The sequence below is a fragment of the Barbus barbus genome (assembly GCF_936440315.1).
Source record: "Barbus barbus genome assembly, chromosome: 30".
In the NCBI taxonomy this organism is placed as follows: domain Eukaryota; kingdom Metazoa; phylum Chordata; class Actinopteri; order Cypriniformes; family Cyprinidae; genus Barbus; species Barbus barbus.
In genome coordinates, this window is record NC_136758.1 from 16,412,455 (window position 1) to 16,439,999 (window position 27,545).

General features: G+C 37.3%; 1 protein-coding gene across 4 annotated transcripts; it reads right to left on the reverse strand.

Moving 5' to 3' along the window:
* Positions 1-669: 669 nt before the first annotated feature.
* On the reverse strand, positions 670-26,833 carry larp1b (La ribonucleoprotein 1B). 4 transcript variants are annotated; one of them, XM_079386721.1, is made up of 18 exons: positions 26,107-26,833; positions 19,999-20,060; positions 18,764-18,823; positions 17,120-17,342; positions 15,177-15,296; positions 12,530-12,692; positions 10,124-10,268; positions 9,866-10,040; positions 9,480-9,718; positions 7,826-8,188; positions 5,833-5,950; positions 5,543-5,700; positions 5,061-5,167; positions 4,750-4,913; positions 4,515-4,659; positions 3,608-3,717; positions 3,243-3,370; positions 670-2,508 (listed from the first exon to the last, which is right to left on the reverse strand). In XM_079386721.1, the coding sequence occupies exons 1-18, from the start codon at positions 26,450-26,452 to the stop codon at positions 2,110-2,112; spliced, it is 3,225 nt and encodes a 1,074-aa protein (XP_079242847.1). In that variant the 5' UTR covers positions 26,453-26,833; the 3' UTR covers positions 670-2,109. The 4 variants fall into 4 exon arrangements, with proteins under 4 accessions (XP_079242847.1, XP_079242848.1, XP_079242846.1 ...); XM_079386722.1 differs by having other exon boundaries at positions 4,750-4,910; positions 17,120-17,345; XM_079386720.1 differs by having other exon boundaries at positions 17,120-17,345.
* Positions 26,834-27,545: the final 712 nt, after the last annotated feature.

Genomic DNA, 27,545 nt, shown 5'->3' on the forward strand with positions numbered 1-27,545 from the left:
CACACAGCAATGAATGCGTGTTAAATACAAAAATGAATAATATATTATATGTGATAAATATTATATTGCAGTCAATAACTTAAAAACTAATCAGAATTCATCAAAGATAACAAAGATCAAAAGATATCCCTTGTGAGCCCGTTATCTTCACAACTCAGAATTTAAAATCTTTACACTATTTTGCAAAATATGCATTCAAGTCCCTTGACCCCTAACAGTTTCTGTAGGCTATACATATTTGTTATTGTTGAAAAAGGGTCTTATTTACAATGTCTAAAGTAACTGTTTATAGTGTAGACTAAATGTATTGTTTACAACAGAGAAGCTGCATTGCTCTCAGTGTGTTTATCATGTCTGTAAGAGGGTTCCTGTAGTCATGGTAAACTTGGAAATATTAGGGAATTTTAAGAGGGTCTTAAGGCCTGGAAACTCATGAAAATGTTTATAGTGAACACATACTTCAGGTTGTGCCAAACTATTGACTATATTGTTTTTTTGTGAGTGCAAACTGTTTATTACTTTTTAAATATCCAAGTAACTGGAAAAGTAATGGAAATTGTTTTGTTCAAAATGTGGATCCCCGTGTAAGACCCAGTAAAACAACATTACACCGCACACGCTGACCTGACTTGAACTGAACAAGAAATACAATATATATTATTTTGGGGTTTTATAAACAGATTTTAATATATTTTAAATTTTTTTTACATTTTACAATTTATGAGGAAAGAAAAAAAATTAAACCGACATGCATACCAACACACAAGCGCACACAAACAAAAATATCACAATAAAATGAATTGATTGACATTACGAGAGCTGCTTCTAAATTTTTTTTTTATGTACAGTTTTCATAAGCAAATATGATACAATCGGGACATCAATTCAGTGTCTGATTAATGATCATAAGTGAGAAATAAAACACTGATTTAACATTTAATTAATGTTATCAGCAAAGATGCAAACTGCAAAATAAAAATATAATGCAAATAAAAGTATTCTCTGGGCCACCATGTTTGCAGTCATCTACACTCTCTCAGTAATATCAATAAAAAAAGATTATAATCAATTAAGCTTTCAAAAGAGAGTAAAACAATAAATTATCTCAAACTTAACTCCAATAGGATTCAAAATTTAAAAGGAAGAATAATTCCTCTCAAAAAGATAAAATTAGAAACTTCAAGTACACAGATGTTTACCAATTTAAGTCAAAATTATCAAAAGGTCAAAGATGTTTTCTCCTCTACTCTGCACCTAAACTGGAGACGTGGCATCTGAGAACACCACCTCCGCAATGCGATCGGCACAAATATTAGTTTAAAAGCAGGAGCATCCCTGTAGTTCCTGATGATGTTAACACTTTTTACAATCCCTCGCCACTGATATCTACGTACTTCTCCGATATTCAGCTGAGACACTCAGCTAATCACAAAAACAAAGAACTTAGTATTCCATCACTGTCATATATCCTACACAAGCTAAAAGAGCAAAAAATGCAATAAGCTATATAGTGTATTATCTTGTGTCAACCTCAGTTCAAATTTTTTTTTGTTTGATGAGCTTTTTTTTGTTTTACATTTTTAAAATAAATGAACTAAATGTGTACTGTGCATTTCGCACAAATTAAAAACACTTAAAAACCAAGAGATTATTTTTTTTATGCTGAGAGCTGTAAAATATATATTTTATTGCTTTTGAAATGTAAGGCATTTGCAAAGGTAAAACTAATTTTAAAAAGAAACAAAACTGCATTCGATGTAGGAATGCATTTTCTGTAAACTTTACAGCAAAACAAGTTCACCATGCGTACTTGATTCTGAAACTATTAACTGCGGAAGAAAAAAAAAAATGAAAGAAAAAAAAGAGAAAAAAAGATCTTATGGAAGTTAACCTGTCCAGAAAAAGCACTTTGTACAACAAAAAGATTTTTTTGGTTTACTCTTCGGTTTGTGAACGCAATGGTCTGACAGTTGGTCTTTGCTCTAACAGTTTGACGGCTCACTTCCGAGGTTACGGTGTAAAACGTAAGCCTGCACCAGCACTGAAAATCTTTTCACAGCTCTAGAGTTAGAATCACGCTCAAATACTGTATATAGTATAGCAAGGGCTTCATTTCTTTGGCTGTTGGGCATCTTTGTTTTTGCTCGTCGCCACCTCTCCTTTACGAGCATCTGATGAGGTATTCTTCTTCACATTCTCTTTGGATGGCGCTTTTGTAGACTGGTCATTAGCTGTGCTGCTTTTGGCAGTCAGAGGTGCTGGTTTCTGATAGGCTGTGACTGGCTTGGCTGATGGTTGAGTGATGGTTTTCCCTGTCGTTGGGGCAGCGGTTTGATCCGTTGTGATTGTTTTTGCCAACCCTCCAGCAGTTGGTTGATTGTCTGAAGACGTCTTGGCAACTGGGGTCTGTTTCGATGATGATGTCGAGTTGTGTCGCCTACGTTTCACCTCGTCTCCTGCAGAGGACGAGTGTGCTTTCCTCCTTACTCCTTCCTCTGCCATTGGTGGCTAAGAGAAAGGAAAGTACATTTGGTTTAGAGTTCAACAGACTAATATTATGATTTAGAAAGTGATTAAATGTATATTGACTAATCCCATTTATCCTATAAAGCATACTGTATAATATATGATACAAATTTCTAAGGCCTCTAAATTATCAACATGATCAAACCTGTTGCACACAGTCTACAAGCTTCTGGCTTCTGATCAATAGTTTATACTATTGATAGATAAATATATATAACGACTTGTCTTTTTGCTTTAAAATATTTGATTTTTATAAAGTAAACCTAAGAATTATCTTTATATTGTTAGTAATATTTTTCACAATGTATTGGACTGCATTACATGTATGTAAAAGTATGCAAGTAGTCTGTTCTCATCAGATGACAAGCTATCAGAATTTCATTATACTTTTTGGCCATGTAAACATCAACAACTGCACCAAATTGCATATTTTTGCTCAATTTGAGCCTTTGAATAAAAGCTTTTTTACCCCTTGAGAATGAGCTCCATGTTCATTTATATTATTATATGAGGCATAAAAACCTAATGTGCATAAAAATTACAATAAATTATAAAACACACATGTAAACCTTTTTATTTTAGATTTTGTCTAAAGGTTTTAAAAAACTGTTCCATTTCAGAATTTGTATTTTTTAACTACTGATTCATACGTTGGGCTTTACAGGGTTAATGTGTTATTCTGGGATCACATTGACATGCAAGATGCTTATACTCACATCTACTCTGAAATCGTCAATGCTCTTGAATTTGCTGAGGTATTCCTGGAGTTTGGGATCAATGGGCTGATTTTTTACCTTTGCGTATTTCAGGAAAGCCCAGAATTTCTCCAGTCCATATAGTTGACCTACACAAATACACAAACCCTCAAACATCAGATGCAAGCACAAGGTGACACATCTTTCAGCAAAAAAATGGTGGTTTACTAACAAGCTTCCGCTAATGTACAGAGTATGTGAATTTCACCCACAAAACACCAGATACTGATATGATTGGTGATACGCAGCAAAGTTAAAAAGGCAAAATAAACATTTCTGCCTTTGCATGTTTTTTTTTTTATTTGTTTTGCCAAATAATGTCTGACCTTTCTCATAGTCCTGGATGGTCTCCTCCTGGAAGTCCTTAAAGAGGTCTTGTCTGAACCTCCGCTCTAGTCCATAACTGTAGAACCGGAAGAGACACTCCAGTCCGTACCTGTTTAAACATTTGAACACACATTAGGAAACCAGTGTTGGCCTTCCCAGGTAGCACAGTAGGTAGTATACAAAAACCTTATACATCGTTTACCAGTGTAATCATTTGCATGACTATCAACATTGAAAATACTATACATGCAGAAATTCAGAGCTAGTAATATTTGCACTCATCTTAAGACTGTCATTTTGTGCCCAAAAAACAAGCACAAGATTCTGAAATATACTACAATGATCTGGATTCCCAGAACTAATACAAACAATTTGTGAGTAAACAACCAGAAGAGTTCATGCATCACTGTATAAGAACCAGACAGACCAGAAGGAACAATGTTCAGACTTGGCAGACATTTTAAAGTGGGTTTGTGTTTGTATGTTGTGTGTTATGTAGGTCAAACATGAATGCCAACTTCAACATTCTCTCACAACAAATTGCTATGATAGCCAATATTTAATTTATATTTCATTATTGTTACGAATGGACATGAACCATTTTTCAAGTCTTCTTCTCTGTAAAACAAATCAAAATCAGGAAAATGAATCATCTGTAATACCAATGGTTTATACCACTGCTTATGCATATATTCAGAGGGACTCGTGAGAAGGAACCTTTTTATTTTTGGTATGTCATTTATGTACCCTCTTGCCAAACTGGGGGCACTTGAGAAGGGGTCAAATTAACTTGGTTGACTTAATGCCTGGTTATTCTGGAATTCGCTGCCTGAACTCTCAAATGCTGATATTCTGATAGACAAGATTCTGCAGATAAAATACAGAATTCAGGACTATGACTCTTACCTGTAGTTCTCCTTGGCATCCTCTACGGCAAACTGCTTGAACTCCTCGTACATCTTCCTGTTGAAGTTGTCTCTGAGGAAGAAGGACCAGAATCTGAAGAGGGTGTTCATCTCCTGAGACTGACCCACACCTAATCGCTTCCTCTCTGAGGAAAGAAAATACACAAAAGTAAAGCAAGTATATATATACAGATATACAGAACAGCTGTTGTGTGAAAAACAAACAATCACCGCACCATTGCGGCATCGTCTGCGATATTTGTGGTAAACTTGCTGGGTGAAGCCATTCTCTCTCAAAAGCTCATGGGATGGATGCCAGAACTTCGGCAGGGACTGTGGGGTGCAGCCATAACTGCCTGACAGCGCAGGACCTCCTTCTGACGGAGATGCATTCGAGCTGCTGTAGAGAAGACGAGCAGGATAATGGGAGAGAAAGAAAGACTGTTAAGCAGAGCCAACTTTTTGAAACAATTAGCTGATGTGTTTCAAGTCATAGAAAGATTTGCACCTCAGTGTTGTGGGCATGACATAAAAAAAAGCCACAAACCTGATGGAGGAAGTGCGGGGTCTGTGTTCTTGTGAGTCCATCACCCAGCCTACATGGCACTCCTGAGGAGGGTTAGAGCTGTGACGGGTTTTCCTCTTTCTGGGGGTCTAAAAGAGTGAGGAGGAGAAAAAGAAAAAGCAGAAATAAGCACCTGGTTAGGACAAGAACTCAGGCATTAAGCAAAAATGTTAGAAAAAATATTAGACATCATTTAGTTGCCCAGAGTGAAGATTAGTCGCATATGCAAGTGATTTACTCGCATTGTATGGAAGTCAATAGGGACCATTAACTGACTGGTTCTTCAAAATATCTTCTTTTGTGTTCAACATAAGAAAGAATCTTACACAGGTTTGGAACGACATGAGGGTGAATAAATGACAAAACAGGTAATAATCTCAGGTAATACATAAATATAGTTACAAAAATACACCTAAAAGGTCATCCTTATAATCCCAGAATATGTTTTCCTAGTACAAACATACTTTTCCGTCAAGGTTGCCGCTGTCTTTGATGACAGGGTAGAAGCGTGGGGTTTTGGTGGGGTCCTGTCTTCCAGGGGTGCGTGGTGTACGTGGGGTGCGAGGCACACTGGAGGATTCTGGGACATCCGTGGGGAGAGAATGAGCCATGCTAGACTCATCTAAAGAAAAAGAACAGACAAAAAATTACCTTTAAATAAATAAATTATTTTATTGAGATGATAGATAGATAGATAGATAGATAGATAGATAGATAGATAGATAGATAGATAGATAGATAGATAGATAGTCACCTGTCTGACATGGTGGAGTGGGCGGGACCTCCTGGTTGGGGTCAATGGGAAGTTTAGGGGTCAGAGTATCAAACTCATTTTGGCTGATCATGTTGATCTTTCTGAAGTTCTCCACATCCTAAAAACGTTGAATATATTGACACATTATAGAGAGTACAAACAAACAGCTAAAAGAGGGCTAAAAGCATTAAAACTACAAGTAGAGCATCACACTCCTTAAAAGCAAAGAGGAGAAGAGGAAGACAAAGTGCCCCGATGGGCTTCCAGTTTCTGCCTGTATGAACAATGAAGTCATAAGAGCTCTGTATTTGACTGCAGGCAGTGCACTTGATCAGGTTTACCAGCGGTCATTACTTGCAATGACATCCTTACAGTCCATCATAAAGGCTCAAACCCATTTGGCCACTGAAAGTGAAGCTTTTAGGTCTATCAGAGGCATTAAATCAGACATAACATAGTCGATCGGGAGTTTACCAAGAATGTAATGTGTCAAATTGACATTTATACACACTGGCCACAATAGTACACAGAACATATTAATGTAAAAAAGCCACACTATAGTGACATCATAAATTCTATATGATCTGAACAAACAAATGTATGTGTGCTCTTTTCTGTCATTTTGTTCTGCTGTTTATCAGGTGTCTGTACTTTGAACTTCAATCCTTAAGAGACCTTGGCACAGTTGACACAGGTGTTACGACTCCCATGAGTGGGAACAGGCGGGTACCCCCGACACCACTGTACAGTTCAAACACATATCTGTGTAAACTGTAAACTTGATATGACCTACTTGAGTTAAATTAGAGTCACGTTCTTTCAGGGTTTTTGACATTCGCAAATTGCAAATGACTGGCTCATACAACATCAATAAACGAGTTCTTATCCTGGAGGATCAAGACAAGAACTTTTCCTCTAAAAGAACGCACACATCCTAGACCATATACTATCACAGAGTTCTCGTCTGATTGGCTAACTGTGGAGGGTACATACAGGTATTTGTCACTGTTCTGTTGAAAACAAATGACAACACTGCTGGATTAACCAAACTATTTAATCCAGACATTGTAATATCCTAATAAAACTGAATCATGACATGATATTGAAATAACCCTAAAGAGGTCTGTGATCACATGCCAAATCCTAGAGTGCACAGGTTGGTTGAGAAATAAATCAGCAAAAACACAATGTGCTGCCTGATGTGAGATATGAGATCTTAAGCAAATATTTCAGCATATTTTTAGGCACTACAGAGAAATTCCAACATTTGCAGAGGAAAATTCCCATGTTTCTGCTGAGCGTGGACATTTATCTGAACTCAACAGCTGCTGAACTAACACCACACTCGGCATAAACTTCTCTGTGTTACAATTACATGCTCATTTTGGATTAAAACAAATCTTTTTGTTTACACTATGGCTCAAAAGTTTGGGTTCAATAAGATTTCTTTTAATGAAATTAACACTTATTTAGCAAGAATGCATTCAATTGCTTAAAAGTTAATGTAAGGACTTATATTATTACAAAATGATTTTAAATAAATCCTTTCTATCCATCAAAGAATAGTTAAAAATGATCATAGTTTCCACATAAATATTAAGCAACATAACGTTTTCAACACTGATGATAAAAAACTTTTTCTGAGCAGCAAATCAGTATATTAGAAATATTTCTGAAGGATCATGTGACACTAAATACTGGAATAATGATGCTGAAAATTCAGCAATGCAAATCACAGGACAAAATTACATTTAAAAATATATTAAAATAGAAAACAGCTGTTTTAAATTGTAATATATTAAGATACTTAACAGAATGTCCAAGCTGTTCTCTTCCATACAATAAAAGTGGATGCTGACCAGTGCCAGCAGTGTTCGCTATTCACTTCTTGGAGGTGAGAAGTTTGGACATTCTACTGAACTCTTTATTGCAACATGTAAATGGTGAATTATTTTTGTAATGTTAATAATTTAAAAAGCACAACCATTCTCACCTTGGCATTGGCACACTCTTGCTGCCCTTCTTCCTTTGTCCAAAGATCCTGTTCATAGTAGAACAATCCATCGTTAATGGCTTTGGCAAGATCAGCTGTAATTCTGGCACGTGACACATGGTTCCCCGTCCGATTGCCCCCAGGATGTTTCCGCAGGTGTGGGGGGGTCTGAGTAACAATCAAGATCTTGTTTACATCTCGGTCGTCAAGTTCATCATCAGAATCGTCATCTGACCAATCAGTGAAGTTGTTCTTGCGAGGCGCTGCGAGTCGTTCCATTTCTTCATCAAACAGGAAGTCCAGCTCCTCCTGGTCTGCCTCAGGCTGCTGCTTTGGGCTGGACTGAACCAATTCTGTGCCCTCCTGAAGCAAACGCAAAACATATCTTATTTACTTTTAATAAATATGAAAAAAAAAAAAAAAACAACAAAGCAGGAAACACAAAGCGGGGAGGATACTCAACTGCAGATAGGGACAACTCATGAAGGGGAGGAGGAGGAGGAGAATGAGGAGGAGGAGGAGGAGAATGAGGAAGAGGAGGAGGAGAAGGAGGGCTAGGAGGAAGAGGAGTTACTGAGGTCTACACACCCACAAGACAGGAGATGGAATAATGGAGAGAGGAAATGATGGATGAAGAGATATGGAGGAGGGAAAAGGAAAGAAGTGTGATCAAAATGCTCAAGCAGACTCAAGAGTTACAAAAGAACTTCAAGAAATGAGAATTGACCATGGATTGTTTTATTCTTTTAAAATATTGAAAAATATTCTCCAAATTGATTTTTGGTACCCGTGTATTGTGTATCCCTATTATTTTGCTTCATGCACTGCATATCAGTTACTGGACAATATTTTAATTTATTCATTTTGTACACTATTGTTTGATGGCAGCAATATTTTTCAAAAAGAGATTTATACTTTTATTCAGCAAGCGTGTATTAAACTGATGAAAAGTGACAGTAAAGGCATTTATAATGTTAAAAAAAGATTTCCATTTCAAATACACGCTGTTCTTTTGAATTTTCTATTCAAAGAATCCTGAAAAATACATCATGGTTTTCACAAAAATACTAAGCAGAACAACTGTTTTCAACATTAGTAAGAAGAAATGTTTCTTGAGCACCAAGTCAGCATATTAGAATGATTTCTGCAGATCACATGAATAAAATACTTTTTAAAATATATTAAAATAGAAAACAGTCACTTTAAAATGTTAGTAATACTTCACAATACTACTGTATATGTATTTCTTTACAGCCTTGGTGAGCATAAGAAACTTCTTTAAAAACATTTTTTTTAAATCTTACCGAGCTCAAACTTTTGAACAGTACTGTAAATGTAATTGTTCATGCTCATTTTCCATAGATTTTCATTTAGATTACCTCTACGGTCATCTAACAATCTTTTAAAGTTGTTCTTTAAAAAAACAGCAACTTAATAACACTGTTAAATGTAAATCTGTAGATTATAATGTTGTGACGGCTAAATTCACTTGTAAAATTTAAAATGACAGAATTATTTTGTTGTGCTTCATTTTACTTTTTAAGGCAAATTTTAATGCTGTTACATAAAAACAATTGTTGGCATAATAATCTGAATTTAGTGTATAACTACAAAACACTGTGGCATGCATCACTAGACTAGGATCTGAAAGTACCTTATTTTTTCCAGAGTAGTTTCTTTGTCGCTTTTCCACCTGTATCCACGGCTGGGCATCTGGATCAGAGAGACTGCTGGACCCCTCTTTAGGTGTATTCCCATCTTCATTAGAGCTGCTTTTTGAGTCTGAAGGAGAGGATTCTTTGGACTGAGGTTTGACTGCGTCTGTGTCATCACTAGTTTGGCCATTTACCAGAGCAGGTTCAACTATGTGTTTACTGACTGGGGAGGACGACACTGTGGCACATGCAGAGAGAGAGAGATTGCCAGCAAATAAGTGAGTGTGATGAGGACTACCATTTTCAGAATCAGGCAAAATAACAGTATAACTGCAAAACAATGACAATTACAATAAAAAAGCTAAACAGTGGAACACATCAGAACCTGTGCTGAGGGAGGTGAATGTCTGTCCTGGGACGAACTCAGGGCAGTGAATGAGCTGGGAAAAATCTGTGCGCGGGGAGTCCAGAGAGGGACCCGGGATGGGCCAATTCTCCGGCTCCTCTTTCCTACGGAGCTGCTCATCAACAAGCTCCACAACTTCACTGTTCTTCAGCGCCTGGACATATACACAAAAATAGATATAACACAGTCTAAAGATAATAAACTCTGACAGAGCAGAAGTAAAGGGTCAACAGTCACCTCCTTAATGAGGTTGATATCGGTGGTGAGGGCCTGGACTCTGTGGAAACTGGCGATCAGAGAGATGGGCAAAAAGCCTTTTGAATCCATCTTTCTCCGCAAGAAGAAGTCACGCTCCAGGTTTGGAAGACTGAAGTAGTATTCACTAAAAACAAACAAACAGCCATCTATAAACTCCAAAATAATAATTAAACAGCATAGTTTCACATCTGCTGCTCACATGCCTCTAATTACTGTATATTTAAATACTAACTACAAAAATAACTACTGCATGTCACGTATGTGCAATTAAGATGTAATTACATACAACTTGGATATAATTACATACACATCACATATTTTTAAGCTTTGAACTTAACACACAAAAATACAAATAAGTATTGAAAAAAAACAAATCCAGAGCACCGTGGTATTACAGTCTCGTTCTATAACTGCTGCAATTAAACTGTTATATGTGCAAAGACAGAACTGACTGGATGTCTTGGGAATAAAGACAGAACTCTCACATCTCTTTAGTTATCTATTCATCCTTCTCTCTCTTTTTCCAGCAACATATGCATTCACAGATCAGCACCGCTTCACTTTCTATATCCGTCCTCTGGGTATTGTGTATTTTGTGAGGGGAGGAACACAGCAGTCCCACAGCAGACGGCACAGAGCCTCTGGCAGGATTCCAGTGAGACCAGGTGCAGTGAGACCAAAACTGCAGACCAGACCTCCATTATTACTGCTGAATTTTATATTTAAATATTGTATAGTAATCTTATAGAGCCTTTGTGGACAAGCAGTTAGGAGAAAAGTTGATTACGTTTCTCCTAACACATGCAAGTTCCTACATGGTACCCTGATGAGGCACCTGAAGGTGGAACTTGAGAGACGTGACCGATGATATACATCAACCAATCAAACGCCTCCTTAATGTGTAACATACATGAACATTTGCTAAAACTCCTGTAAGAAGCAGAGGAAGTGCTCTGGGAGGAACACATTCCTGCAGCTTTAGTCAGCAGAGGTCGAGATGCCCCATGTGCAATACCGCAAATGATTCTGGGGAGTTTTAGCAGTGGTGTTTTGCAAGTCACTCACTGGTATGTTTAGGTGTGAGGAGAAACTGGACTTGGAGAACATGCAGGACAAAGAATTTCGAAACGTGCCAAATGGAGACACTTATATCCTCTTTTCAAATAAACCAAAAATATAAAAAATAAACAGATACAGAATTAGACATAAATAATACACTGTAAGATGGCCCAAAAACATCCAAGACACCACTAAATGTAGATTTTCAGCGATGAACCTATTTTTTACCACACAGCACATGCAGAAAACATGTTGACAAAGCACTATAATGCTATTTATCATCACAGTGTTATGCAATCGAGACTATTATGAAACAACATAAATTAGCACAGTTGAGATTAAGTGAAAGTTGAAGTCACTGGGGAAGCGATTGTGGCTCTTTTATTAAATATAAAAACTTGTTTGTGGTTTAGAGATATATATTCCATTGAAGCAATGATGTTGTTGGGATGGAATTGCTGCTTTATAAATCGTAAAATCTATTCTGATTTGTGAAATTTGCTCTCTCTCTCTCTGTTCATATTCCTCTTTTTCACAAAGTGAAGACTCAACCAAAGTATTTTCAGCCCTATCAAAATCTCTGCATAGGAAGGATCTTTTTTACTGATCTGTGAACAACGTTTCATCAGTAAGTGTTGATCGAAACTGTTTTTGAAGACAGGTTTCAGATCAGTGTTAAACAGCCAGTGTGTGTGTGTGCGCGTGTGAATGTGTGTGAGCTCCCTCTGGATTCACGGCTCGTTATGATCACAGCGTTGAGTGAAGTAAGCTTGGCTGAACTCTTTGAATAAGATTACATGGGCAAGAAGTCACACACACACACACACACACAAACAAACCTCATGCAGGGTAGTAGAAAGAAGACACACTTTGACCATGCACACTGATACACATTTTCATTTCCACATGAAACACAAAAGTCAGTTTCTGGCTAACTAGGAAATGCCCCCCCACACACACACACAACGCTCCCAGTATCCTCTGTCCTAATCTCGCTAAACTAGCTCATCTGACCCTTCCCCATCATCCATAAAGCAGACGAGCTAAATTAAGGGCACAGACAGACAGAGCCAGGCCGCCAAATGCTGCAGCTGCTCCCCCTACTGGTGGTAAAGTGTGAAACACCGATATAATATAGCCACGTGTGCACTGTTTAGTTTAATTAACTAAACTACAGATAAGTACAAATCCTCATAAAGTCCAAATTTGGTGTGATATGACCAATAAAAAGAAACCATGTGGTAAACTGAAAGCTGGAGAGCTGGAAAAGCAAACCAAGTGCTGTATTTTGTATAAATTCAAAGAAAAGAGAGACCCTGAACTTACATTTGGCGTTTGATGTATTCTTTAATTAAATTCTCCTCAATCGTATACATCTGCACGCGATTACCGTCGTCGTAGTAATAGACCATGTTAGTGCCAAACTCGGATGGAACTGTGGACCCATCCAGGTACGATTCCCGGTAACTGTGGGAGTAGTCATAACGACCTAAAAAAATAATAAAAAAATTAAATAAAAATGGGTTACATGATGTATATTTCTATACATATACTTGACACTGAATACGTGAAACCTAAACCTAAAATGAAGTTATGACTAAACTATTTTTATGCTTTACAGTGAAGAAGGATTTTAAAGTTTAAAGGGATAGTTCACCAAAAATGATCATTACCGCATGATTTACTCACCCTCAAGCCACCCTAGGTATTTATGACTTTCAGTCAGAGTAATATTAAAAAGTGTCCAAGCTTTATAAATGGCAGTGGATGGGGTTTAAGATTTTGAAGTCCAGTAAAAGAGTATAAATCCATTATAAAAAGTGCTCCACACGGCTCCAGGGGGTTAATAAAGGCCTTCTGAAGCAAAACAATCGTTTTTTTTGGTTGGAAAAATATCCATATTTAAAACTTTATAATATCTAGCTTCCACTAACTGTCTTGCGTGTTCACAAGAGATTACGTAGGCATAGCACGGGCTCCGGTGAGAATATTCTAGTCTCATGAGAATCAAGTTTTGTTTACAGCAAAGGCTCTTGGCTTATATTGAAATCCTCCAACATTTTTCTTTACAAATCCTTGTTTTGTACTTATAATTGACCTTATACACGGTTACTTCCTGGTTGTAGATAAGCCAGCTCAGTCATTTCCGGTCAAGTGTACAGCGCTGTAAGAGGAGCGCCCTTTGCTCGGTTTCTCTACATAATCCATTCACAATTAGGAGAAAAGTTTTGTTTGATTAAGATGACCAAATGTCCACATATACCATCTCAGGAATGACAAAATGCGAATGTTAAATTTATGCGAGGGAATCCGTTAAATCATGCCACGAGTAATTGCTATGATTGACAGTGGCAACGAAATGAATCATCTAACGAGCCGATGTCAAAATAAATCTGTGCATTAAGAGATTCAGACTAAATTCAGACTAACAAAACTGGGTCTGTGTTGGATAAAACCTAAGCGATGTAGCCTAGTTATTAAATTAAATCTCAACATTTCAAAATATTGAATGCATTATTTATTTGTTATACCAACTTATTTCATTTGTATTTGACTATATAGGTATTTAAATAATTTAAATAAAAGCATTATAGGCTGACTTTGTGACTTCCTGCACTTGCTATACTTTATACTTTTGTGCAACAAAGTACTAAATTTATAATATTTATTTTATATTAAAAAGACGTGAAAAATTAATTTGAAATGGCTGCAGTCAGTCAATGAGTGATCATCTACTGCCATCTCTTGGTTATAACGGTAATTTCATTTTCATCTTAAAAAGTTGCCGAGATACGTTAATTGCATATTTCTTCATGTCGTCTTCATGAATGAAAAGTGAACCTTTAATAATGGGAATTTTATCGCACACAGAGTTGAGAAATAATAAATGCTTTAAAATTTTATAAATGTGTTCATGGCTATGAAGGTAAGATATTGATTATCGAGAACACCATTACAATATCCTTTAAGAGATTAGCCTAACTGCCTAAACAGTTACGATAGTGTTTATTTGTCAGCATTTAAATGTACAGTTTTACCTACTTGGGTACTTTCCTGGGATTACCAGACTCTGCATATAAAATGATATGTTCTTTAATAACATGAAACTGTATGTTAATTCCGCTATCATTATTTATGGTGTTGCAATTATTTTGTTTCTCAGTTTATGATAAGAATGAGGCAGGAGAGGTTTCTGTGAGAGTCTCTACCTACACATAGCACATATAAAATGAGCTCCACCGGAAGATTACGAGCTGGCTTATCTTTATCCGGAAGTTCTAAATAGCGCTCCGTGCATATGGTCAATTTGTGACCAGTGTTTTATTTTGCAAAGTTCTACGCCATCCGCTGGAATGCCACTCTCTCGCGAACACGCATACGTCATTTAGCCAAATCTAGAGATTATGTATAAAGTTTTAAATATGGATATTGGACAATGGACAAAACGCATCGACTGTCTTCAGAAGGCCTTTATTAACCCCTTGGGAGTCGTGTGGAGCACTTATGATGGATTTATGCACTTTTATTGGACTTCAAAATCTTAAACCCTATTCCATAAAGCTTGGAAGAGCCAGGACATTTTTTAAAATAACTCTGATTGTATTTGTCTAAAAGCAGAAACTCATATACACCTAGGGTGGCTTGAGGGTGAGTAAATCATTGTGTAATTTTCAACTATGCCTTTAAGGTGACTGATCCTAATCGCTTTTAGTTGTTTTTTTATTCACTTTTACTTGTCTGAAAGACAAGTGCCTTGACAAGCATAATATCAAGCCCTGGGAAACCCTTATGTTGCCTTAACAAAAAACTAAATTGGAAGGAATTTCAAGTAAACGAGATTCAGTGCATTTTATTTACTAGAATGTCATAAAAACACAAACAAACACTTCAAATATAAAATTTCTCTTTAAGTCATTTTAAAAGTCTGACTGAGAATTGAAGTTTAGGTTGTTTAGGAATGTTTATTGGTTACCTCGTCCACGACCTCTGCCTCGGCCGCGACCTTTGCCCCTGCCCCTGGGGCCTCCGCGGACATTGCTGCCCTCGCTGCGAACGCTCGCTGTGTCAAAGAAATCTCTCTCTCTCCGCCAGCCTGAGGAACACACAAAAGAAAAGGACAAAATAAGAACTCAAATTAACAGTTTTAAATATTTACAGTCATCTTGAATTAAAAAAATGAACACTAAAGTCTCAGTTTAGTTTGTTCCTCTATTGTTTTAATGAAGCAGCACTTGGTGTTTGTGCAGCTCAAGCGCCGCTTCATTAAAACCTGATAATCATGTTTTCCAGCATGATTTGAAAGTCTTGAGATTCAATGAAGACAAACAAATCTGACTGCCTATACAAAGTTCATATGAATTCATATGACATACATTTACTTATTTGATTTGTGACCTAGAACACTTTTAATATTTAGTATTTATCTGTGTCAACATTAATTTGTTTAGAACCATGCAATAACAAATAATTCAATGTACACACTGGACATTTGCACCCCACTATAGTCATAATAAATTCAGATTAGTATATAGGAATATAAAGCACGATATCTATGTTTTAAGACACAGACAATGCAAAAAAACAGAAAGAGAAAGAAGCTTTCCAAAACCAGCCTAGGGGCTTTTAGTAATGCCATATATCCTCCTGCATGTCTTGCCATGACAATAATTCATAGCAAATTACCCCACACTAACATCTAATAAAACAATCTGAGATTTATGAAGAAATGAAGGAGCTACTTAAGTAATCAGTATTGTGTAATAGTTCAAGAATATTGCGTGTCTGAGTGTGTGACTATGCGCACATGTGTGTATGTGTTAAGACATGCGTGTGTGATTTTAAGCATTAATACGTCTAAAACCCGCCCAGGCATCATGAGAATTTCTAAGCACTCAATTCTTTCAGCATCTGTCTTTCTCTTTTTTTTTAACCTGGTACACGTGTGATCATGTTCAAGTTCCCACATTTTTTCCTAAAGTTTGAAGAAGTGTTATGAAGGTGTGCCGAGTCATTTTTTTTCCCACTTCCACTTTCCAAACCTTTTTCCCCATCTAAAGAAATGGGTAGCACTTTTGACAAGTTTGTTAAACCATTTGATACATGACATTCACTAAAGTGGACAGATGTTTAAAAGCCATTTTTAACCATTCAGGGTTTTAAGTTCCAAGGGTAATTACCTTTGACCCTTACCTGGGCCATAACTCTACATGACTGTTCATTTTACATGCCATTGTTGTTTTTTCTTTAGCAGAATACATTATTTTGAAAACAAATCTGAACGATTATCATCTTGTTTAATGAAAAGATGTTTCCTTTTTAACAATTAATCCATCTACAGGCTAAAACAATCACTTCAGAGAGTGTGTACTGATCACTGATGAGACGAAGAAACTAATTACACAAGTCCCAGATTTATTCCACATAAAGGTGGTTCCCTATCATGATGACGAATGCTGGGTAACCCCCTTTTATTGGATGTGTTCTCTTTCAGAATAAATTAATCATGGTTTCAGCAATCAGTTTTGCATAATGCTGAAATCATGCCAACAGGAATTAGTATAAAGCTCAACGGCCACTATCATTTGTACAGTTTCAAGGACGGTGAATGGAGTTGTATACACATTGCATAAAGCACTGGAAATAGTGTATTATTTGATCAGACTGCCGCAACTCAAAAGGCATTTTTACACAAAATAGAATAAAAAAAATAAAATAAAAAAACTGTTTAAGCAGCTCTGAACATGCAATGTGAAAAATGAAGAGGTCACAGTGAAGCATACAACTCCCTGAATTGGAGACAACATATAGTGTATACTGCACAGAATGCAGCAAACTGTAAACATGAACCTCAAATAAGGATATGCAATGTGACACTGAATGCCTGTTTGTGTGTGTTAATGTTGTGGTCTGGCTCACCTCCTCTCCTACGGGGGGCACTGTTGTGCCTATCCTCTCCATCCTCTGTCTCCTGTTCGTTCGAAAGTCCTGTGATTGGATCCGACTGTGCCTCCCTGTTCTCTTTACTGTCACTCCCATCACTTCCGCTCTCCTTCTCCCTCTTCTCTCCCCCGCGATCCTTCTTCCTCTCCCGCCGTCCGGACATCCCTTGGCTCCCTACATCGTTTATCACATTCTGCTGCTGCTAAGGAGCACAATCAAATCAATCTCTCAGTACATTACACCTGAACTGAGCAGAATGAAGCCAGCAGTCCAGTCAGTGAAAACCAACACGGATACATTTCTTCCACAAGTCTGAAGGCACGTGATACGGAATGAACACTCCATGACAGTGCATAAAGGCTTCATTTCATAGATCTTAACTCTGACATAAAAAGTGACAAAAAAAAAATGCAGAAAGAGAGACGTCACTCAAAATATTTCATGGAAGAAAATTAAAAAAAATTATTTCATGGAACACTAAAGATGAAGTTCATTTGAACGTCCAGGCTGCTCTTTTTCACATTGAATGAAAGTGAATAGTGATCTATACAATCATGGTCAAAAAGTGGTCCATATTATTTGTGCGCTATAACCCATATAATCTTCTGAAGAACTTTGAATGCACACAAGTGTGCTGGGGAAAGTTACTTTTAAAAGTAATGCACGACAATATTGTTACTTCATACAAAAGTAACTAATTGTTATTTAGTTACTTTATATAGAATGTCACGCATTGTGTTTTTTCCACCTGTTCTGGGCTTGCTTATTTGTTTTTTTATTAACAAAACAATTTAATTAATAAGCCTCAGGCTAAAGGAAGTGACTCTGCACCTCACTCCCAATTTCTCTCAAAATGGGGACAGGCAAAGTGTCAATGAATAAATGGGAAAATAAAGTAACTCAGATATTTAATTGTAAATTTAATAGTTACTTGAAAGAGTAATCTGATTAAGTAAGTAGCATTACTTGTATGTCACAATCCAATTTTGTTGTATGGTAAAGAGCATCTTAGATTTTCTTCTAAATCTCCTTTTGCCTTTCACAGAAGAAAAAAAGAAAGAAAGATGAGGCTCTGGAAAGACAAGAGGGTTATTTATTTTCGTTATATTTTCTTGACAAACTATTTTTAAACCTTTTTGACTTTCAGACACCCAGCTTCCAAGCTGACATCTGAATATCTGAAATACATTAAATTCCATACTTTTGCACGTTTCAAGAACTAAATTTCAGGGTTCACTATTTGTACAACCAATGAATTTATATAGTGTTTCTTGATTACCATTTTTACATTCTTTTTTTCACAAATAGTAATTTCTACTTTAAAATCTAAAATATTTTTGAACATGACCAGAAATTGCCATGATTTTTGAAATTCACATAAAGCATCCAATTTTTCCAAGAATAAAGTAACAGCAGAAATCATACACAGCTGCTCTTCAGTTTCAAGTTGGACATACTGAGAAATGAGTAATTATTATAATGTCCCATCATCAAAATTACATGGTAATAAAATAATGTGTCAATGTCTTCATTATGTAAATTAAATGATAAAGGCCTGGAACTGAACAAAATTGCATACAAAACAGCTAGATTTATATGGAAATGCAGTGTCTTTTTCACCTCCTTATTGGCGATTTCTCCAGGGGTCGGCCAGTTTGTGATGTCACTGAAGTCACTCGACTGCACATGAGAACGAAAGAAAGAGAGAGAAAAAAAATAGTTACGTCTATACTGAAAGTTCCCATCTTTCATCACGAGCTATTACTACAACAGCCTACTCCTGTGTTAGTACATAAATAGGAAACGCACAAAACTATTTGATAAATTAAAAACAGGATCATTCCCTAATGATTGTCAACTGAAAGTCAATGAACAGATGCATGCTCTCTCAACGTCCAGGTTGAAAGATTTGTGAAAAGGCAGCTGCTTCACTCCACTGGCATACTCCTCAAGTCGAGTTTCCAGCCTACATGACAACTTTGTCAGTATTTAACACACAAAACATAATTTTGACTCTGTGGGGGAAGTGTGGCTTTTCCTTTCTCAGAGATCATTTGACCTTCTATTACCGGAGGAACGTCAATCATTCCTCAAGCCGCGAAGCAACCCAGAATTCCAAGTGGCATATCGGATTCCACTATCGTCCCAAAATGGGTCCTGGGTGTCCCAGATGCTAAAGCTAGACGGTAGAATCTGAATTTGTAAGGCAGCGCCTTGAAGTTAAAATGGTACAACCGATGTGAACTAACAGGGCTAGTCATAACAAACCAAACGTGTCCTTTAAAAAAACTAAAACACATGAGGGATGAACACACTCAGAATAACATGCTAGGGGTCACGAATGTACAAGGGAACCTGTGAATTGCTGTACGTGCGAGTAAGTGGAGACAAACTAACATGCTTTGGAGTCAGTCACGGGGACAACTCTACTGCCCCTGTTAGGACTAAATCTGAGCCCTCTATGTGCTCTCTCTGGAATGTCCCGCTGAGGTAAAAGTCAAAAACTCATGTGCTGACACTTTGTTGACTATCACCCACACAAAAGACTGAACAGAGCGAACAAATATCCACTTAAATACAAACACAAGCGAAGCTGCTAAATGACTGGCTGCTGCTGACCCCTGATCCAGACCAGGACATGCAGAAACTAGACTGTTACACAAACAGTCTGGAGGAAAAAACTGCCACTTTTACACAAATAGATGGACCAAATAATAAAACAAAAGTCCATATGGATATATATATATAGTATCTATAATTAATGACAGGAATTACAGTTTATTATTTCATTAAACAAATATATGCAGGTCACATTGCCTCCACTGTTGGCGATCCACTGCATAAAAATGACTCACCTTACTGGTCTTCCTGAATCTGGGTTTGCTGGCACGGACAACTTTGGTAGGACTCTGGGGTTCTGTGGACACAGAACAAAATCAAGAGAGAGATTATGTTTAATATAGTTCATTAGAGAAAGCAAGACAGACATTTTTATTTTATATTGCCATTGTTATTATTCTTATACCGGCAGAACTGACATTTGCAAAGTTAAGAAAAATTTTGACTTCTGTAAAGTTAAGAAACTACAAATGCAGAACTATGTCAGTCAACCAGTTTGGGGCATGTCATAAATGCTTAAATGTCCCTCCAAAAAAGAGCTAAAACCACACCTTTACATAATACTATATTTAATTCAGATTTCAAAGGCAGTTTGGATGCTTTCACTTACTTCAACCGACACTGCGTGAACACTTCAGACAATCAGAAATGCAGTTAACCTGACTGTACTTGTGCATTTACACAATGACTTTATTGATCATTCATTCATAGAACATACTGAAGACCGTCACCAACATTGTACACACCTCCAAAGAGGAAGAACATAATTGGTCGATATGGAGCTTGTTTTGTCTTTGCCTGTGGACACGTGCAGTATGACCTAAACCTTCTAAGTTTAACTAAAGTGATAATGACTCTTTGAGGGCATTTACACATTAAACCAACTCCTACATATTACACACACATCTCTACAGTAACCACCTTTTAAAACAATTTCAAACAGGAATAACTTGTGCAATGTCATAGCAATGCCTTATAACACTTGGTAAAACACCTCTCCAGGCTTTACCGGGCACACAACACCCCATTTCAAAACACCTGTTAAATACATAAGCACAGTGTCTGGATTATCTATAAAACACCTCCTGGCTACAATCTTTAGTTAATTAATAGCTCAAAGTATGACCATAAATACAGCATTTCTTTATTCATGTGACTCATGAATGAATAGTGGATTTTTCATCCTCCGGGTATCCAAGATCTGCACTTAAAATCTACAAACATCTCTCTCGCTCGAACTGTGTCCAGTGTGGCAGGTCAATACGGACTAAGTGCTGTGGTCAATTATCTGGGAACAGCTTCACTTAGATTGTAAAGCCACACGCCAGCACCTGCACAGCAAGGTCACGCATCCACACGCGTAAAACATTAACTTCCTTTGTAAGATGACGCAGCAAACAACATTTCTATGAGGGCCAGCGAAAGTGGAGTCATCAAATCGTGGTATTCAAACCCCCCCAACACAATGACACTGCCCCTATGGGTATTTGTGCCACTGTTCACACAACCAGCAAAGCGGCTATGTCCTGACAAACTGCCCCCACCATAATAACACAGTCACACCAGCTGATATAAACAGCATTTTTAAAAACAGCGGAAAGAATATGATGCTAATGCTAACAGTGTTAATTCTGGTGTAGTTTAGCCTAACCTATTTAAAAGACAAGAACGATCTCGCTAAGGAAGTTAGCCCAATGTATGTGACAACCACATGTCTGACTTTTGATGAACGTCTATCCTTTCATTGCAACATCGGGGGCTTTATAATTGCACGGGAGGAGTTAAATGATCACATCAAATCAGCTTTATTCTTCAGACATACAGCAGCATTCAAAGCTTTTTCCCTGTGGGAGAATCAAACACTACTTTGTTGGAATTGCCAACAAAACCGGTTTAAATTTCTTTACTTTAAAAAGAAAAAAGAAAAAGCTGTCAGGATTTAACAGGCGATAGAGAGGGACGCCCATTTCTGGGAGTGTCCGGGGTCCTTTATCATTACTGAAAGGATGGCCTGTATGATAAGGCACTGGGCGCTTGCTGACAGTGTGGGGTGTGACCATACATACAAACTTACTGATACTGTCCCGACAACACCTTTCTGTCATTAAATACCGCCTGAGGCTTAATAACTTAATCTGATGCAAACGATCATTTAAATCACTAAAAGGTCAAGCCAGAAACATTACGTAAAGCCAGTTGGGTTGCTGTTGCTATGCCAATGAATGAAAGCTTAGCAAAAGTTTTTCAAGAAACTAGGGTCAATAACACGCTAAAGAGACAGACAAATGTGTTTTAAAATCTAAAGAAATCTAAGATGTACTCTTTGTATTCATGTATAACATTTTCAAGAAAAGTTTAAACCTAATTTGTTTACAAATGTCAAGTGGTGTAACTTAAGTAAAACAAAGTTTTCAACATTGGCAATAAGAAATATTTTTTGAACACCATATTAGAATGATTTCTATCTAGATAGAATGATCTAGGTTCTATCTAGGGTCATGTGACACTTAAGACTGGAGTAATGGCTATTTTCAAATTGTATTATTATTTGTATTGTATTTTTCTTTAAATAAAAGCAGCCTTAACCATAACAGGCTTCAAAAACATCTTACCATCCATAAATGTTTGAAAGTTAGTGTAATACAAACACTGCACTACCTAGAACTAGAAAGAGTTTGAAATGTGACGTTCACGTTAAGCCACATAAGTTCATAACCTCAAAAATGACCACATACAGGTATCACTACAGTAAAAACAGACAAAGCTGCTTACAACAAACCCTATGGTTGTTTGACAGTGGGGCAGTCTATTCTCAAATGTCAGCTAACAAGTCATGTGTACAGACTCTAAGACCAGAGTAATGGTTGTTAAAACACTGCTATCAGTCCATACATCATCTGACATCATTCTGATCATTCAAAGCAAAGCACACATTTATGATTTTCAACACAGATCCCTGAGGATCAACATGAGAGCTACTTTCACATCACAGTCCCATTTGCAAATACTTGGAATCGTGACATGAATCCCACATTACAGAAAGCACAAAGACCTTTGGCTTAACAGGGTCAGTGAGATCTACAGCTCTATTTATTCACCAGAATAATGACACAAACAATGCATATGGATTGACATATAACTCACACAACAGACTGTATTGGTTTGGTCAAACCACAAAGGAGAAATGTTCATTTACGACATGTCTCCATTTAAACTAAACACAACTGTTTCTCTTAAGGAAAAACAGGAAATTAGCCATGTAATTCAGATACTCAACTGAATATAATTCAGCTGAGGGGTTTAACCATTCAAAGACTGATACAGAGGAATTTAATCACCATACAAAACACTGACTGCCCAGGAGTGGCTTGAAAACATCATCTCTATTTGACAAGATATCTATCACCCAATACCGGATACAAAGAAGAAAACAAACAAAAAATAAAATAAAATAAAATAATGGACAGTGATGCACCAAAGATAAGCAACCGAAAATAATCAGACAAAACAGCAAAAAAAAAAAAAAAAAAAAAAGACCAAAATTGGTTGTTAGCATCCATTTCATGCCCACAACATGAAAAGGTGACAAAAGATAAACAAGTTGGCAGTGTGGATGCACTTCACTGTAACCAAAAATGATGCTAGAGAAGCAATATGTAAATCTGTTCAGCTGAAAAATTGAAAGAAGACTGAAGAACTTTACTATGATTGGTTCAGACCATCACCTGAGGACATGACACCCTGTATAGCACATAGAGTTCAGTTACACAATCACCCAAACTGAATTACAAAAACTTTTTTTTTTTTAATTTCAGTTTCCAGCTAAATGAAAACCTTAATTTCATTAAAAATTCACTTTTAATGTATCACTAATAAAAAATGTGGGAACCCATCCAATCAAACTAGTACTAGTATCCAAAGAAACATAAAGGTGCAGCCATATTTACCGTTTCTCCGTGAAATTTGTGGACGAAATTCATGTTTCGAGTACGGACAAAAAAGGTTTTCCATGTAGATTTTGCTCATTTTCAAGTTGGTCATTTAATTTTCCAAGATGGCCAAAAAGTTAAGTTACGTCTATGTGAGCTTTCTTTTTATATGCTATTGAAAACAGACAATGGATCTTTCTTATCCACAAAATTTTGCTAACGGGATCGCACCTTAATTGTCAAAACTATGTATTTATGCTATTTTTGGAAAAAGACTGCAAAGTTCAATGATAACCTAAAGCTATCAGATCTTTTTTTTCTGAGATGCACAAACTTGCTTAAAGTTTTTTCAACCAGCCCCTGAAATGAGATTCTCAACAACAAGCTAATGAACAAAACTGTACATCTGCAAATATCTTGCTCTTCTGGTTTGTGATCTTCTTACTACTGTAACATGCAAGCCAAGTTATTTAAACGTGAAGTGCCTTCTTTTTACTGCATTTGCATTACCTGTTTTCAAACAGGTTTCCTATACACTTCCCCCGTCAACCATAGTCAGACAAACAGATAGTGTCGCCCAAAACCATTGCCATTGTTTGAGCACTGCTCCATTGCTGGAGCCAATCTATTTTAAGTTAAACAGAACAATGCGCCTCAGTGTTTCAAGTCAAGTCAACTCAAGTTTACACTTAATCATGGAAACTAAACTACAAATAGCTAAATTATAGTTGTCTCTGTTTATTCTTAACATCTAAAAAAAGTCACTCTTCACCCTAAACAACAATGCACATACATAAGCACATTCCTTACACTCATGTGAACAAACCCCATCAGATGGTCTTATCTATGTACACAGTGATATTCAGTTGAGGGAGTGGTCTAATATTAACATTCCTTTAAAACTACCATATTGTCATAAGGTCAGCTCAACATATGAGCTGCACATTTCTACAAACACTATGAGGATCCAAAAACCAGGTGTTCAAGTACTTATGAAGTGTTTAGCAGCTGTGTAAGTGGGGTTGAAACTCAGTGTGGAGCGGTGAGGGTGTAAAGGCCTCTCATGAGCTCCTGCTGGAGTTGCAGTGCTCAGCACTCCACGTGCTCCCCGTGCAACTCGATCAGATGGGGTGGGGAGAGGGGTTAAATCTGCCCACATCAGCAAGTCTGTCCAAATACACCCAAATGATCGAGGCACACACGGGTCTGTCGGCAGACTTATGTGGGAACGGACGTTTTTGATGGGCGTTTATTCCCACTACCACCATATTTGGTCACATCACAAATGACAAAAAAAAGCTACGGGCTTCCTGACAAAAACATGCAGTGCGTTTGACTTTTTAAACTAGCCCAAAACCTATTAAAATAACCCCTACGTGAACATATGAGTAACATACAAGGACCGGTTCTTATGTGCGTCTTATAAGTGTTCTACATATTATCTCACTTTAACTACAGCAGTGTTTTTAATCAGGCGAGCCTGGACATCACAGCATATATCAGCCAAACCACAAACGAAACACCGACTAAAAGCCTTAAGTCACAACCACTTATATACCCTGTCAAATGTGTGAATAAAGCAGAGTAGTGCTTTATACCGCATTAGAGGATTAAACGATCTGTGGTGTTAGCCCGTTGCTAAATAGTGACGTGACGAATCGTTCTTAAGAGTCGGATCTTTTCGAGGAGAACCAAAGCGATCTCTGAATTGTTTACGAATAGTGATTAGTGATGTTACAAATAAAGCGTATTGGAAATATGTTTACGACTTTATCTAATGCCAATTTCATCTAACACAGTTGGTTTCAATAAAACGTGTTTTATTCACTAAAAGTGAGCAAAAATAAACTCTAGAACCGATTAATGTAAATTCTAATTAGTGTAGTGTTTGACCCCCAGTTCATAAGAACGAACTAAACATTAATTAATCAAATTACAATACACACTCTTAATAACAAACGTTAATAAACAGAAATATGTGTCCAAATACGTTTTAATTAAAAGGTTTTAGGGCATGATGTCACACCAGGTTGTTGCCAAGGACGACGTCATAACGTCCAACAACGGATGAATCATTCAAACAAACCGTTCAAAGGAACCGACTCGCTGTCCCATCGCTAGTGCTAAAGCTAACAGGCCACGCCCCTACCACTGATTGGTCTGATTCCCTGACCATGTATGAAAAACACACTTTACGGATATGGGCACAAAGTTTATGAATTATCATAAATTGAGAGAATAGCCGCAGTTATCATACATTTCAAAGCACAGGTGCACAAGCACGCGAAAAAGGGCATAAAAGTGAAATGACAGGAGTTTAATGGCCGCTCCTGTTTGCAGTAGCACATGCGGGCTAACAAAGCACATGTGTGCATGAGAATAAATGCTGTTGGAGGCATAAACTCCCTAACTTACCTGTTTGTAGCGAGCTGTTGGTGGCATTATGAGGAGGGCACGCGTTCTTCTTCGTCCATGGGTTCACTTTTGGCGGAGGAGCCTCGGCCACTTTCTTCTTGGCAGTTTCTGCATTGTGGCTTGATGCATTCTGCTCGTTCTCGTCGTTCGTGCTTAACCCATCCACTTTGCTTTCCATGACCTCCGGTTTTTGATGTTTAGAGTCGACCTGAGGAGGATCCTGCTGCACCTCCTCGTTGCTCGCTCGATCAGGTTTCTTGGGTCGATCCGTGTCCGACTTGTTTTGGTTCCCTTCGCCCAAACAACTGACCGTCACGTCCAAGTCACTCGCAACTTCAGTGGTCATGGTTCAAAAGCGCAAACGCCCACGCGTTGTTATTTTCTCGCTATCCAGCAATAGTTATTTTCCAGCGCAAAAGAAGAAAAAGACTCGGTCAAAGCTGTTGCAGCTAGAGCACAAGTTGACAGCCAGCAGCTTGAAACACGGCGGAGAGCTGCATCGGACTTTTTCGTCTTCTTAAATGTTAAAATGCTCGATCCCTTAAAGAAGCCATGTTGTGCGATCACACTAACTGATTACAGTAAGACAAACGAAGAAAATAAAAACTTTGCCAGTGTTTTCAACCCACTTCACGATTTGGCTGATCTGCAACTCACCTAAATAAAAGGAAATACTACGAAAGGCCACGAGTCATTGGACGAGTGTGTGGCGCCTCTCTGTCGCCCCTCGCGGTCACGCGGCGGTACTGCAGAACTGAAGAACGTGGTTGATCAAAGGCAGTGTTGCCATGTCCACTTTTGTTTTTTTAAGCAGCTTGTTATATTTATAAAGTTAGCGGGTTGCATTTTATGTGCTTATTTCCAGTACATATTAGGGCTTGGTAGTGCTTGGCTCCATACCACAACAAAGTATGATTTACCATTAATAGCAGCTGTCAAACATTTTTTTTTCGTTTTATAATCTAAACTAAAAAAAAAACCACAGACTATGTCTATAACTCACAAAATAGTTTTAATTAGCTAAATAATATAATAATCATTGATAACTAAAAATAAAATAAAATATGGCATCCAGTTACTGTAATTTGTTTCCTATTTTGCTTCAGTCTCACCTCAGATTATAAATACACATTTTTTCCTCTTTTCATAGTTTGATTTATCCTTTATTCTGATGGTCAGTATAAGATGCAGATTTACCTCGTTTAATTAATGAAAATTCATTGAACAATATATCGCATCAATGAATTCCAGCAATTTTCTTTTTAATTCCTGTTAAGAGGTTTAACGTTTGTTTGGGGGTCGTTTTTCTAACCCGATCTGGCAACACTGACCAGAGGCCGTCTGACGTGGCCTTTCCCCGAGTAAACACACACTTTTTGTTACAAAAACCGAAAAAACATCAAACGAGATATCACACAGATTTCATCAGCTGGTGTACA